At 63.4% G+C, this 14,994-nt stretch overlaps 1 protein-coding gene across 1 annotated transcript in view; it reads left to right on the forward strand.

Annotated features, from left to right (window-relative positions):
- Positions 1 to 258: 258 nt before the first annotated feature.
- Positions 259 to 14,994, forward strand: part of LOC116240354 (glutamate receptor ionotropic, NMDA 2D-like) — a 39,333-nt gene continuing 24,597 nt past the window's right edge. The window contains exons 1-5 of the mRNA XM_090127549.1: positions 259 to 354; positions 2,652 to 2,692; positions 6,240 to 6,637; positions 10,340 to 10,956; positions 14,591 to 14,705. Of these exons, the coding sequence (XP_089983675.1) occupies positions 6,260 to 6,637; positions 10,340 to 10,956; positions 14,591 to 14,705 (1,110 nt within the window). The 5' untranslated portion in view covers positions 259 to 354; positions 2,652 to 2,692; positions 6,240 to 6,259. The remainder of the gene's footprint in view (positions 355 to 2,651; positions 2,693 to 6,239; positions 6,638 to 10,339; positions 10,957 to 14,590; positions 14,706 to 14,994) is intronic.

The following is a 14,994-nucleotide window of genomic DNA, read 5'->3' on the forward strand; positions in this document are numbered from 1 at the left end:
TGGGGTGCCGGGTGGGGGCGTGGCCTGAAGGGGGGGCGTGGCCACGTGTAAACACACGGGCGCGGTCTGTTGGAAAAGGGGCGTGGCCTGGTGGAAGGGGCGTGGTTAGAGCGGTAAACATGTGCGGCACGGAGGGCGTGGCCTGGAAGAGTGGGAGGGGCTAAAGTGACGTAAACGGGCGTGGTGTGACGGAGGCGGGGGCGTGGCCTGTCCAAGGGGGCGTGGTCTGGGCTGCCTGCTCGATGCGATGGGCGTGGCCAGAAGAAGGGGGCGTGGTTAAAGTGAAGCAAATGGGCGTGGTCTGAGGGAGGGGGCGTGGCCAGACGTCCGCTCTGCAGAGGGGCGCGGGAGGAGGTGAGTCCCCCAAACGGCCCCAAATGACCCCACGCCGCCTTTCCCCCCCCCTCTGCTCCCCCCCCCGCTTTGGTGGCCCCCCAAAAAACGGCCCCAAAATCAACGCCCCCCCCGACAGCCTCAAAAACAGCCAAAAAAAAAAAAAAAAAGTAGAAGGACCCCCCCCAAATTCCCCCCCCCACGACCCCCTATCCAACCCCAACCCCCCCCCCTTCGAAATGATCCCCAAATCCTCAGGAATGGCCCCGAATTACGGCGCCCCCCCCCCTCCCTTCCCCGGGCGCTGCTGTGGGGCAGCGCTGCTGCAGAGTCCCATTAACATTCAGCGCACAGCCGCGGCGGCGGCGGCGGCGGAGGGGGGGGGAGAGAGGATGGGGGGGAGATGGGGGGCAATGAGGGGCAATGGGAGATGGGGGGGAGATGGGGGGGAGATGGGGGGCAATGGGGGGCAATGGGGGATGGGGGGAGATGGGGGGCAATGGGGGATGGGGGGGGCTATGGGAGATGGGGGGAGATGGGGGGCAATGGGGGGCAATGGGGGATGGGGGGAGATGGGGGGCAATGGGGGATGGGGGGGGCTATGGGAGATGGGGGGAGATGGGGGGCAATGGGGGGCAATGGGGGATGGGGGGGGCTATGGGAGATGGGGGGAGATGGGGGGCAATGGGGGTCAATGGGGGATGGGGGGAGCAATGGGAGATGGGGGGCAATGGGGGGCAATGGGGGATGGGGGGGCCTATGGGAGATGGGGGGAGATAGGGGGCAATGGGGGGCAATGGGGGATGGGGGGGCTATGGGAGATGGGGGGAGATAGGGGGCAATGGGAGATGGGGGGGAGATGGGGGGAGATGGGGGGCAATGGGGGATGGGGGGGAGATGGGGGGAGATGGGGGGAGATGGGGGGCAATGGGGGGCAATGGGAGATGCGGGGGAGATGGGGGGAGATGGGGGGAGATGGGGGGCAATGGGGGGCAATGGGGGGCAATGGGGGATGGGGGGGGCTATGGGAGATGGGGGGAGATGGGGGGCAATGGGGGGCAATGGGGGATGGGGGGGCAATGGGAGATGGGGGGCAATGGGGGGCAATGGGGGGCAATGGGGGGCAATGGGGGATGGGGGGGCTATGGGAGATGGGGGGAGATGGGGGGCAACGGCGGATGGAGGGGATGGGGGGACATGGGGGGCAATGGGGGATGTGGGAGCAATGGGGGGTGTGGGGGATGGGGGGGACATAGGGGGCAGTGGGGGATGTGGGGACAATGGGGGATATGGGGGGCTATGGGAAATGGGGGGCGGAATGGGGGGCAATGGGGGATGGAGGGGATATGGGGGGACACGGGGAGGGTGGGGGATGAGGGGGATATGGGGGGGGCAATGGGGGGCAATGGGGGACAATGGGCGATGGAGGGGATGGGGGATATGGGGGGCAATTAGGGATATGGGGGATGTGGGGTATAGGGGATGGGGGGCCGTAGGGGATGGAGGGGATATGGGGGGACACGGGGGGGGGTGGGGATGAGGGGGGATATGGGGGGCAATAGGGGATATGGGGGATATGGGGGAGATGGGGGGGCAATGGGGGATGGAGGGGATGGGGGGGCATGGGGGCAATAGAGGATATGGGGGCTATGGGGGAGATGGGGGGGCAGTGATGGGCAGTGGGGGATGGAGGGGATATGGGGGGACACGGGGGAGGTGGGGGATGAGGGGGATATGGGGGGCAATAGGGGATATGGGGGCTATGGGAAGATGGGGGGGAGATGGGGAGCAATGGGGGATGGGGGGGCTATGGGGGGACACTGGGGGCAATGGGGGATGGGGGGATGTGGGGGGGCATGGTGGATTTGGGGGGGTATGGAGGGCAATGGGGGATGGGGGGACGTGGGGGGGGCATGGGGGATTTGGGGGGGTATGGAGGGCAATGGGGGATGGGAGGGATATGGGGGGCAATGGGGGACATGGGGGGCAATGGGGGATGTGGGGGGGTTATGGGAGATGTGGAGGGTGAGGGGGGCAATGGGGGGCAATGGGGATGTGGGGGGGTCATGGGAGATGTGGGGGGCAATGGGGGACATGGGGGGCAATGGGGGGCAATGGGGGATGGAGGGGATGTGGGGGGCAATGGGGGGGTGTAGGGGGCATGGGGGGCAGTGGGGACATTGGGGACACGGGGGGGAGGGGGCTCTGACTTTTGGGGCCCTTTGGGGTCGCAGCCCTTTGCCCTTCCCCCCCCACGCACCCCACAGCTCTGCCCCACAACTGCCCCCCCCACCCCACCCCAATCTGCCCCCCCACAGCCGCGATGAGGCGGAGCCCCCGAGAGCGGAGCTGCACACAGGTATGGGGGGTGGGGGGTGGGACGCTATAGGGTGGGGTGCTGTGGGGTGGGGGGTGGGGTGGGGTATGGGGTGCTATAGGGGGGGCTGTGGGGTGCTGTGGGGTGGGGTGTGGGGTGCTATAGGGAGGATGTAGGGTGCTATGGGGTGGGGTGTGGGGTGCTGTGGGGTGGGGGGTGGGGTGAGACGCTATAGGGTGGGGGATGGGGTGGGGTATGGGGTGCTATAGGGGGGGCTGTGGGGTGCTGTGGGGTGGGGTGTGGGGTGCTATAGGGGGGGATGTAGGGTGCTGTGGAGTGGGGTGTGGGGTGGGGTGTGGGGTGCTATAGGGGGGGATGTAGGGTGCTGTGGGGTGGGGCTGTGGGGTGCTGTGGGGTGAGATGCTATAGGGTGGGGTGTGGGGTGCTGTGGGGTGGGGTGTGGGGTGCTATAGGGGGGGATGTATGGTGCTGTGGGGTGGGGTGTGGGGTGGGGTGGGGTGTGGGGTGCTATAGGGGGGGCTGTGGGGTGCTGTGGGGTGCTGTGGGGTGGGGTGTGGGGTGCTGTGGGGTGAGATGCTATAGGGTGTGGTGTGGGGTGCTATGGGGGGGCTGTGGGGTGCTGTGGGGTGTGGTGTGGGGTGCTGTGGGGTGAGACGCTATAGGGTGGGGTGTGGGGTGGTGTGGGGTGGGGTGTGGGGTGCTATAGGGGCTGTGGGGTGCTGTGGGGTGAGACGCTATAGGGTGGGGTGTGGGGTGCTGTGGGGGGGGTGTGGGGTGCTATGGGGGGGCTGTGGGGTGCTGTGGGGTGGGGTGTGGGGTGCTGTGGGGTGAGACGCTATAGGGTGGGGTGTGGGGTGCTGTGGGGGGGGTGTGGGGTGCTATGAGGGGGCTGTGGGGTGTTATGGGGTGGGGTGATGCTATGGGGCAGCGCTATGGGGTGATGCTATGGGGTGGTGCCATGGGGTGATTGTATGCGGTGAAGCTGTGGGGTGAAGCTATGGGGTGAGGCTATGGGGTGAGGCTATGGGGCAGCACTATGGGGTGATGCTATGGGATGAGGCTATGGGTGCTATCAGGTGCAATCGGGTGCCATTGGGTGCCATTGGGTGCCATTGGGTAGCATTAAGATGTCACTGGGTGCCACTGGTTGACTTCAGCTGCCACTGGGTGCCACTGAGTGCCACTGGGTGCCATTGACTGCCCTTGGCTGCCCTTGGATTCCATTGGGTGCCATTGGGTGCCATTGGTTGACCCTGGGTGTCATTGGCTGCCCCTTGGCTGCCATTGGGTGCCATTGGTTGACCCCAGGTGCCATTGGATGCCATTGGGTGCCCTTGGCTGTCATTGGCTGCCATTGGTTGCCATTGGGTGCCCTTGGCTGCCATTGGGTGCCATTGGTTGGCCCCAGGTGCCATTGGTTGCCATTGGGTGCCACTGGTAGACCCCAGGTGCCATTGGGTGCCATTGGGTGCCCTTGGCTGCCATTGGGTGCCATTGGTTGGCCCCAGGTGCCATTGGGTGCCATTGGCTGCCACTGGTAGACCCCAGGTGCCATTGGGTGCCATTGGGTGGCATTAAGATGCCATTGGGTGCCACTGGTTGACCCCAGGTGCCATTGGTTGCCATTGGGTGCCACTGGTAGACCCCAGGTGCCAATGGGTGCCATTGGGTGCCCTTGGCTGTCATTGGGTGCCATTGGCTGCCATTGGGTGCTACTGGTAGACCCCAGGTGCCATTGGTTGACCCCAGATGCCACTGGGTGCCATTGGCTGCCATTGGCTGCCATTGGGTGCCCTTGGCTGTCATTGGGTGCCACTGGCTGCCATTGGGTGCCACTGGTAGACCCCAGGTGCCATTGGTTGACCCTGGGTGCCATTGGGTGCCATTGGCTGCCATTGGGTGCCACTGGTAGACCCCAGGTGCCATTGGTTGCCACTGGCTGCCATTGGCTGCCATTGGCTGCCATTGGTTGCCACTGGCTGCCATTGGGTGCCATTGGGTGCCACTGGTAGACCCCAGGTGCCATTGGTTGCCACTGGCTGCCATTGGGTGCCATTGGGTGCCACTGGCTGCCATTGGTGCCATTGGCTGCCATTGGTTGCCACTGGCTGCCATTGGGTGCCATTGGGTGCCACTGGCTGCCATTGGTGCCATTGGCTGCCATTGGGTGCCACTGGTAGACCCCAGGTGCCACTGGTTGCCACTGGCTGCCATTGGGTGCTATTGGCTGCCATTGGGTGCCATTGGCTGCCATTGGCTGCCACTGGTAGACCCCAGGTGCCATTGGTTGAGCCTGGGTGCCATTGGGTGCCATTGGTTGACCCCAGGTGCTCATTGGCTGCCATTGGGTGCCACTGGTAGACCCCAGGTGCCATTGGTTGCCACTGGCTGCCATTGGCTGCCATTGGCTGCCATTGGGTGCCACTGGTAGACCCCAGGTGCCATTGGCTGCCCTTGGCTATCATTGGGTGCCACTGGCTGCCATTGAGTGCTATGGGTAGACCCCAGGTGCCATTGGTTGACCCCAGGTGCCACTGGGTGCCATTGGCTGTCATTGGCTGCCATTGGGTGCCCTTGGCTGTCATTGGTTGCCATTGGCTGCCATTGGGTGCCATTGGCTGCCATTGGGTGCCCTTGGCTGACATTGGCTGTCATTGGGTGCCCTTGGGTGCCACTGGTAGACCCCAGGTGCCATTGGGTGCCCTTGGCTATCATTGGGTGCCATTGGGTGCCATTGGGTGCCACTGGTAGACCCCAGGTGCCATTGGTTGACCCCAGGTGCCACTGGGTGCCCTTGGCTGTCATTGGTTGCCATTGGGTGCCCTTGGCTGTCATTAGGTGCCACTGGCTGCCATTGGGTGCTACGGGTAGAACCCAGGTGCCACTGGCTGCCACTGGCTGCCATTGGGTGCCACTGGTAGACCCCAGGTGCCATTGGTTGCCACTGGCTGCCATTGGGTGCTACGGGTAGAACCCAGGTGCCACTGGCTGCCACTGGCTGCCATTGGGTGCCACTGGTAGACCCCAGGTGCCATTGGGTGCCACTGGCTGCCATTGGGTGCCCTTGGCTGTCATTGGTTGCCATTGGGTCCCATTGGGTGCCATCGGTTGACCCCGGGTGCCATTGGTTGCCACTGGCTGCCACTGGCTGCCATTGGGTGCCACTGGTAGACCCCAGGTGCCATTGGTTGACCCCGGGTGCCCTTGGCTGCCATTGGTTGATCTCAGGTGCCATTGGTTGCCACTGGCTGCCATTGGGTGCCATTGGGTGCCACTGGTAGACCCCAGGTGCCATTGGGTGCCCTTGGCTATCATTGGGTGCCACTGGCTGCCATTGGGTGCCACTGGTAGACCCCAGGTGCCATTGGGTGCCACTGGCTGCCATTGGGTGCCACTGGCTGCCATTGGGTGCCACTGGTAGACCCCAGGTGCCATTGGTTGCCACTGGCTGCCATTGGGTGCCACTGGTAGACCCCAGGTGCCATTGGGTGCCACTGGCTGCCACTGGCTGCCATTGGGTGCCACCGGATGCCACCGTGTGCCGCCGACCCCCCCCCCATCCCCGCAGGCGGCGGTGCCGGCGGTGCCATGAGCGCAGGCCGCGCGGCGCGGCTGTGCCCGCTGTTGGTGACGTTGGCCCTGTCGTGCGCCGGCCCGTTCCCGGAACCCAGACGACCCCTGAACGTGGCGTTGGTGCTTCGCGGCGCCGCGGTGCCGCCGGATCTCCTGGGCCACCCGTTACCGGCCGGGGTGACGGCGGTGCCGTTGGCCATGGAGGAAGGAGACCCGAGGAGCCTCTTGGTGAGGCTGTGCGACCTGCTGTCCTCCTTACGGCTCCACGGCGTCGTTTTCGAGGACAGCGCCGGCGCCGAAGCCGTGGCGCAGATCCTGGATTTCGTGTCGGCGCAGGCGGCCGTGCCCATCGTGGGGGTCAGCGGGGGGGCCGCCGTGGTGCTGGCGCCGAAGGTGGGGTGATGGGTGGAAGGGGGTGGCGGCACCCGTGGGTGGGGGTGGGAGGGGTGGGGGCAGCCATGGGTGGGAGGTGGAGGTGCTGGCACCGAAGGGGAGATGAGGGTGGCACCCATGGGTGGGATGTGGAGGGGGTGGTGGGGGCACCACAGGTGGGGAGATGGGTGGAAGGGGTGGCGGCACCCGTGGGTGGGGGGTGTGGGGGGGAGTGGGGGAAGCTGTGGGTGGAGGTGGAGGGGGGGGTGGGGGCACCTATGGGTGGGATGTGGAGGGGGTGGGGGGGGCACCGCAGGTGGGGAGATGGGTGGAAGGGGGTGGTGGCACCCGTGGGTGGGGGAAGCCGTGGGTGGGAGGTGGAGGGGGGTGGTGGGGGCACCTATGGGTGGGGATGTGGTGGGGGTACCGAAAGTGGGGAGGTGGGGGTGGTGGGGGCAGCCATGGGTGAGAGGTGGAGGTGCTGGCACCGAAGGGGAGATGAGGGTGGCACCCATGGGTGGGATGTGGAGGGGGAGGTGGTGGCACCAAAGGTAGGGAGGTGGGGTGGGGTGGTGGGGGCACCCATGGGTGGGGAGGTGGAGGGGGTGGTGGGGGCACCTATGGGTGGGGATGTGGTGGGGGCACCCATGGAGGGGAGGTGGTGGTGGGGGCACCCATGGAAGGGATGTGGAGGGGGTGGAGGGGGCACTGAAGGTGGGGAGATGGGTGGAAGGGGGTGGTGGCACCCGTGGGTGGGGGAAGCCATGGGTGGGATGTGGAGGGGGTGGTGGGGGCACCTATGGGTGGGGAGGTGGTGGGGGCACCCATGGAAGGGATGTGGAGGGGGTGGTGGTGGCACCGAAGGTGGGGAGATGGGTGGAGGGGGTGGCGGCACCCGTGGGTGGGGGTGGGAGGGAGTGGGGGAAGCTGTGGGTGGGAGGTGGAGGGGGTGGTGGGGGCAGCCATGGGTGGGAGGTGGAGGTGCTGGCACCGAAGGGGAGATGAGGGTGGCACCCATGGGTGGGGATGTGGAGGGGGTGGTGGTGGCACCAAAGGTAGGGAGGTGGGGTGGGGTGGTGGGGGCACCCATGGGTGGGGAGGTGGAGGGGGTGGTGGGGGCACCTATGGGTGGGGATGTGGTGGGGGCACCCATGGAGGGGAGGTGGTGGTGGGGGCACCCATGGAAGGGATGTGGAGGGGGTGGTGGGGGCACTGAAGGTGGGGAGATGGGTGGAAGGGGGTGGTGGCACCCGTGGGTGGGGGGTGTGGGAAGCTGTGGGTGGGAGGTGGTGGTGAGGGCAGCCATGGGTGGGAGGTGGAAGGGGTGGTGGGGGCACCTATGGGTGGGGAGGTGGTGGGGGCACCCATGGAAGGGATGTGGAGGGGGTGGTGGTGGCACCAAAGGTGGGGAGACGGGTGGAAGGGGGTGGTGGCACCCGTGGGTGGGGGAAGCCGTGGGTGGGAGGTGGAGGGGGGTGGTGGGGGCACCTATGGGTGGGGATGTGGTGGGGGTACCGAAAGTGGGGAGGTGGGGGTGGTGGGGGCAGCCATGGGTGGGAGGTGGAGGTGCTGGCACCGAAGGGGAGATGAGGGTGGCACCCATGGGTGGGATGTGGAGGGGGTGGTGGGGGCACTGAGGGTGGGGCGATGGGTGGAGGGGGTGGCAGCACCCGTGGGTGGGGGTGGGGGGGTGGGGGAAGCCGTGGGTGGGATGTGGAGGGGGTGGTGGTGGCACCGAAGGTGGGGAGATGGGTGGAAGGGGGTGTTGGCACCCGTGGGTGGGGGTGGGGGGTGGGGGAAGCCATGGGTGGGACGTAGATGTGGGGGCACCCGAGGTCCTCACATCCCCATCTCTGCCCCCACATCTCCACCCTCCTTATCTCCATCCCCACATCTCCACCTCCATCCCCCATCTCCCCTCCCCATCTCCATCCCCACATCCCCATCTCCATCTCCACCCCATCTCCACCCCCCCATCTCCACACCCATCTCCACACCCCCATCCCCATCTCCATCCCCCCATCTCCATCATCTCCATCCCATCTCCATCTCCATCCCCATCCCCATCTCCATCTCCATCCCCATCTCCATCCCCCCATCTCCATCATCTCCATCCCATCTCCATCCCCATCCCCATCCCCATCTCCATCTCCATCCCCATCTCCATCCCCATCCCCATCCCATCTCCATCCCATCCCCATCCCATCCCCATCCCCATCCCATCCCCATCCCATCCCCATCCCCATCCCCATCCCCATCCCCATCCCCATCCCCATCCCCATCCCCATCCCATCCCCATCCCATCCCCATCTCCATCCCATCTCCATCCCCATCCCCATCCCATCTCCATCCCCATCTCCATCCCCACATCTCCATCCCCATCTCCATGATCTCCATCCCATCCCATCTCCATCCCATCTCCATCCCATCTCCATCCCCATCTCCATCATCTGCATCCCCATTGCATCCCATCCCCATCCCATCTCCATCCCATCCCCATCCCCATCTCCATCCCCACATCTCCACCCCCATCTCCACCCCCATCTCCATCCCCATCTCCATCATCTCCATCCCCACATCTCCATCATCTCCACCCCCATCTCCATCTCCACCCCCATCCCCATCTCCATCCCATCCCCATCCCCATCCCCATCCCCATCCCCATCCCCATCCCATCCCCATCCCCATCTCCATCCCATCTCCATCCCCATCCCATCCCCATCCCCATCCCCATCCCCATCTCCATCCCATCTCCATCCCATCCTCATCACCATCTCCACCCCCACATCTCCATCCCCACCCCCATCATCTGCATCCCCACATCTCCATCCCATCTCCATCCCATCTCCATCCCATCTCCATCCCCATCTCCATCATCTGCATCCCCATTGCATCCCATCCCCATCCCATCTCCATCCCATCCCCATCCCCATCTCCATTCCCACATCTCCACCCCCATCTCCACCCCCATCTCCATCCCCATCTCCATCATCTCCATCCCCACATCTCCATCATCTCCATCCCCATCCCCATCTCCACCCCCACATCTCCATCCCAATCTCCATCATCTCCATCCCATCCCCATCTCCATCCCATCTCCATCCCCATCCCCACATCTCCATCATCTCCATCCCCATCCCCATCCCCATCCCCATCTCCATCCCCACATCTCCACCCCCATCTCCATCATCCCCATCCCATCCCCATCTCCATCCCCATCCCCATCCCCACCCCCATCTCCATCCCATCTCCATCCCATCCCCATCTCCATCCCCACATCTCCACCCCCATCTCCATCCCATCCCCATCTCCATCTCCATCCCCATCATCTCCATCCCATCTCCATCCCCATCCCCATCCCCATCATCTCCATCCCATCCCCATCTCCATCCCCATCCCCACATCTCCATCATCTCCATCATCTCCATCATCTCCATCATCTCCATCCCCACATCTCCATCATCTCCATCATCTCCATCATCTCCATCCCCACATCTCCATCATCTCCATCATCTCCATCTCCATCCCCATCCCCATCCCCATCCCCATCTCCATCATCTCCATCCCATCCCCATCTCCATCCCCATCCCATCCCCATCCCCATCCCATCCCCACATCTCCATCATCTCCACCATCCCCATCCCCACCTCCACCCCCACCCCCACCCCACCCCTCCACCCCCACGTCCCCAATTCCACCCCCCCATTCATCCCCCCCCCCCAGGAGCCGGGTTCCACCTTCCTCCAGCTGGGCTCCTCCACGGAGCAGCAGCTGCGCGTTATCTTCGAGGTGCTGGAGGAATACGACTGGACCACGTTCTCGGTGGTCACCACCCTGCGCCCGGGTCGCCGCCACTTCACGGCGGCCGTGGACGCGCTGACGGACGGCAGCTTCATCGGCTGGGAGCATCGCGGTGTCACGACGGTGGATCCCAACGCCGACGATCCGGACGGGACCCAACTGCAGCGCCGTTTGAGGGAGGTGACGGCGAGGGTGCGGTTGCTTTATTGCTCCGCCGATGAGATCCAAAGGGTTTTTAAAGCCGCTCGAGCCGCCGGTTTGGCCGGACCGGGTTACGTCTGGTTCTCCGTGGGTGCCGGATTGGGGACGGACGGGACGCCGGTGACGGAAGACGCCCCGGTCGGGTTGTTCGCGGTGCTGGCGGCGGCGTGGAGGGACGCGCTGGGACAGCGGCTGAGAGCCGGGCTGGCCGTGGTGGCGGAAGGGACCGAAGCCATGAGGAGGGAGAGGGGCCGCGGCGGGGACGGAGACGGAGGGGAGACGGACAGAGGGGGGGACTGCAGGGAGAGGAGGAGGAGCGCGGGGGGGGGGCTGCACCGGTGAGTGGGGGGGTCCGTTGTCACACGTACGGCGTCCATCGTCACCTGTGGGGGTCCACTGTCACCTATGGGTGTCCATCGTCACCTGTGGGTGTCCATTGTCACGTGGAGGGCATCCATTGTCACCTATGGGTGTCCATTGTCACGGGGAGGGCGTCCATCGTCGCCTATGGGTGTCCATTGTCACCTATGGGGGTACATTGTCACCTATGGGGGTCCACTGTCACCTATGGGTGTCCATCGTCACCTGTGGGGGTCCGTTGTCACCTATGGGCGTCCATTGTCACGTGGAGGGCATCCATCATCACCTGTGGGGGTACATTGTCACCTATGGGGGTCCACTGTCACCTATGGGTGTCCATCGTCACCTGTGGGGGTCCGTTGTCACCTATGGGCGTCCATTGTCACGTGGAGGGCGTCCATCATCACCTGTGGGGGTACATTGTCACCTATGGGGGTCCACTGTCACTTATGGGTATCCATTGTCACGTGGAGGGCATCCATCGTCACCTATGGGGGTCCGTTGTCACCTATGGGTGTCCATCGTCACCTGTGGGGGTACATTGTCACCTATGGGGGTCCGTTGTCAACTATGGGTGTCCATTGTCACCTATGGGTGTCCATCATCACCTGTGGGGGTACATTGTCACCTATGGGGGTCCACTGTCACTTATGGGTATCCATTGTCACGTGGAGGGCATCCATCGTCACCTATGGGGGTCCGTTGTCACCTATGGGTGTCCATCGTCACCTGTGGGGGTACATTGTCACCTATGGGGGTCCGTTGTCAACTATGGGTGTCCATTGTCACCTATGGGTGTCCATCATCACCTGTGGGGGTACATTGTCACCTATGGGGGTCCGTTGTCACCTATGGGTATCCACTGTCACGTGGAGGGCATCCATCGTCACCTATGGGTGTCCATCGTCACCTATGGGGGTCCATCGTCACCTATGGGGGTCCGTTGTCACCTATGGGTGTCCACTGTCACGTGGAGGGCATCCATTGTCACCTATGGGTGTCCATTGTCACCTATGGGGGTCCATTGTCACGTGGAGGGCATCCATTGTCACCTATGGGGGTCCGTTGTCACCTATGGGCATCCATTGTCACGTGGAGGGCATCCATCGTCACCTATGGGTGTCCATTGTCACCTATGGGGGTCCACTGTCACCTATGGGTGTCCATCGTCACCTGTGGGTGTCCATTGTCACGTGGAGGGCATCCATTGTCACCTATGGGTGTCCATTGTCACGGGGAGGGCGTCCATCATCGCCTATGGGTGTCCATTGTCACCTATGGGGGTACATTGTCACCTATGGGGGTCCACTGTCACCTATGGGTGTCCATCGTCACCTGTGGGGGTCCGTTGTCACCTATGGGCGTCCATTGTCACGTGGAGGGCGTCCATCATCACCTGTGGGGGTACATTGTCACCTATGGGGGTCCACTGTCACTTATGGGTATCCATTGTCACGTGGAGGGCATCCATCGTCACCTATGGGGGTCCGTTGTCACCTATGGGTGTCCATCATCACCTGTGGGGGTACATTGTCACCTATGGGGGTCCGTTGTCACCTATGGGTATCCACTGTCACGTGGAGGGCATCCATCGTCACCTATGGGTGTCCATCGTCACCTATGGGGGTCCATCGTCACCTATGGGGGTCCGTTGTCACCTATGGGTGTCCACTGTCACGTGGAGGGCATCCATTGTCACCTATGGGTGTCCATTGTCACCTATGGGGGTCCATTGTCACGTGGAGGGCATCCATTGTCACCTATGGGGGTCCGTTGTCACCTATGGGCATCCATTGTCACCTATGGGTGTCCATCGTCACCTATGGGGGTCCGTTGTCACCTATGGGCATCCATTGTCATGTGGAGGGCGTCCATTGTCACCTATGGGTGTCCATCATCACCTGTGGGGGTACATTGTCACCTATGGGTGTCCGTTGTCACCTATGGGGGTCCATTGTCACATATGGGTGTCCATTGTCACGTGGAGGGCGTCCATCGTCACCTATGGGGGTCCATTGTCACATGCAGGGCATCCATTGTCACCTATGGGTGTCCATTGTCACGTGGAGGGCATCCATTGTCACCTATGGGTGTCCATTGTCACGTGGAGGGCATCCATTGTCACGTGGAGGGCATCCATTGTCACCTATGGGAGTCCATTGTCACGGGGAGGGCGTCCATCGTCACCTATGGGGGTCCATTGTCACCTATGGGTGTCCATTGTCACCTATGGGAGTCCATTGTCACGTGGGGGGCATCCATTGTCACCTATGGGGGTCCGTTGTCACCTATGGGTGTCCATCGTCACCTATGGGGGTACATTGTCACCTATGGGTGTCCATTCTCACGTGGAGGGCATCCATCGTCACCTATGGGGGTCCGTTGTCACCTATGGGGAGCATCCATTGCCACCTATGGGGGTCCATTGTCACCTATGGGCGTCCATTGTCACATGGAGGGCGGCCATTGTCACCTATGGGGTCCGTTGTCACCTATGGGCATCCATTGTCACTTATGGGTGTCCATCGTCACCCCGTGGGAGTCCATTGTCACCTTATGGGTGTCCATTGTCACCTATGGGTGTCCATTGTCACATGGAGGGCATCCATTGTCACCTATGGGTGTCCATCGTCACCTATGGGTGTCCATTGTCACGGGGAGGGCGTCCATTGTCACCTATGGGTGTCCATCGTCACCTTATGGGGGGATTTGTTGTCACCTATGGGCATCCATTGTCACCTATGGAGGTCCATTGTCACCTTATGGGGATTTGTTGTCACCTATGGGCGTGCATTGTCAACTCTGGGGGTCCACTGTCACCTATGTGGGTCCACTGTCACCTATGGGTGTCCATCGTCACCTGTGGGGGTCCATTGTCACCTATGGGCGTCCATTGTCACGTGGGGAGCATCCACTGTCACCTATGGGGGTCCATCATCACCCATGGGGATTTATTGTCACTTATGGGCACCCATTGTCATCTATGGGAGTCCACTGTCACCTATGGGTGTCTATTGTCACCTTATGGGCATTCATTGCCCCCCCAGTGTCCCCAATGTCCCCTTAACATCCCCCAGTGCCCCCATTGTCCCCAATGCCCCAAATGTCCTCAACCCCCCCGATGCCCCCATTGCCCCCAATGCCCCCAATGCCCCCATTGTCCCCATTGCCCCCATTGCCCCCATTCCCCCCATTGCCCCCATTGCCCCCATTCCCCCCATTGCCCCCAATGCCCCCATTGCCCCCATTGCCCCCAATGCCCCCATTGCCCCCATTGCCCCCAATGCCCCCATTGCCCCCATTGCCCCCATTGCCCCCAATGCCCCCATTGCCCCCAATGCCCCCATTGCCCCCATTGCCCCCATTGCCCCCATTGTCCCCAATGCCCCCAATGCCCCCATTGTCCCCAATGCCCCCAATGCCCCCAATTCCCCCCCTTTGCCCCCATTGCCCCCATTGCCCCCATTACCCCCATTGCCCCCATTGCTCCCAATGCCCCCATTGCCCCCAATGCCCCCATTGCCCCCATTGCCCCCAACGCCCCCAACGCCCCCAACACCCCCGTTGCCCCCGATGTCCCCGACGTCCCCTCCGTGTCCCCGCTGTCCCCAGCTACTTCCGGAACATCACGTGGCAGCAGAAGGACCTGTCGTTCAATGCTGACGGCTACCTGGCCGACCCCGAGCTGGTGGTCATCGCGCTGAGCCAGGAGCGCTCCTGGGAGGTGGTGAGCGGCACCCCCGGCACCCAGTGTCACCCCAATGTCACCCCATGGCACCCCGTGCCACCCCATGCCACCCAAAGTCACGCCATGGCACTCCATGGCACCCCAATGTCACCCCATGGCACGTAGTGTCACCCCATGGCACCTCATGGCACCCCACATCACCCGATGTCATCCCATGGCACCCAGTGTCACCCCATGCCACCCAGTGTCACCCAAGGTCACCCCATGGCCCTCCATGGCACCCAGTGCCACCCCATGCCACCTCAAGGCACTCCATATCACCCCATGG

Source organism: Phasianus colchicus, chromosome 31 (genome assembly GCF_987193195.1).
Source record: "Phasianus colchicus chromosome 31, bPhaCol1.hap1.1, whole genome shotgun sequence".
In the NCBI taxonomy this organism is placed as follows: Eukaryota; Metazoa; Chordata; class Aves; order Galliformes; family Phasianidae; genus Phasianus; species Phasianus colchicus.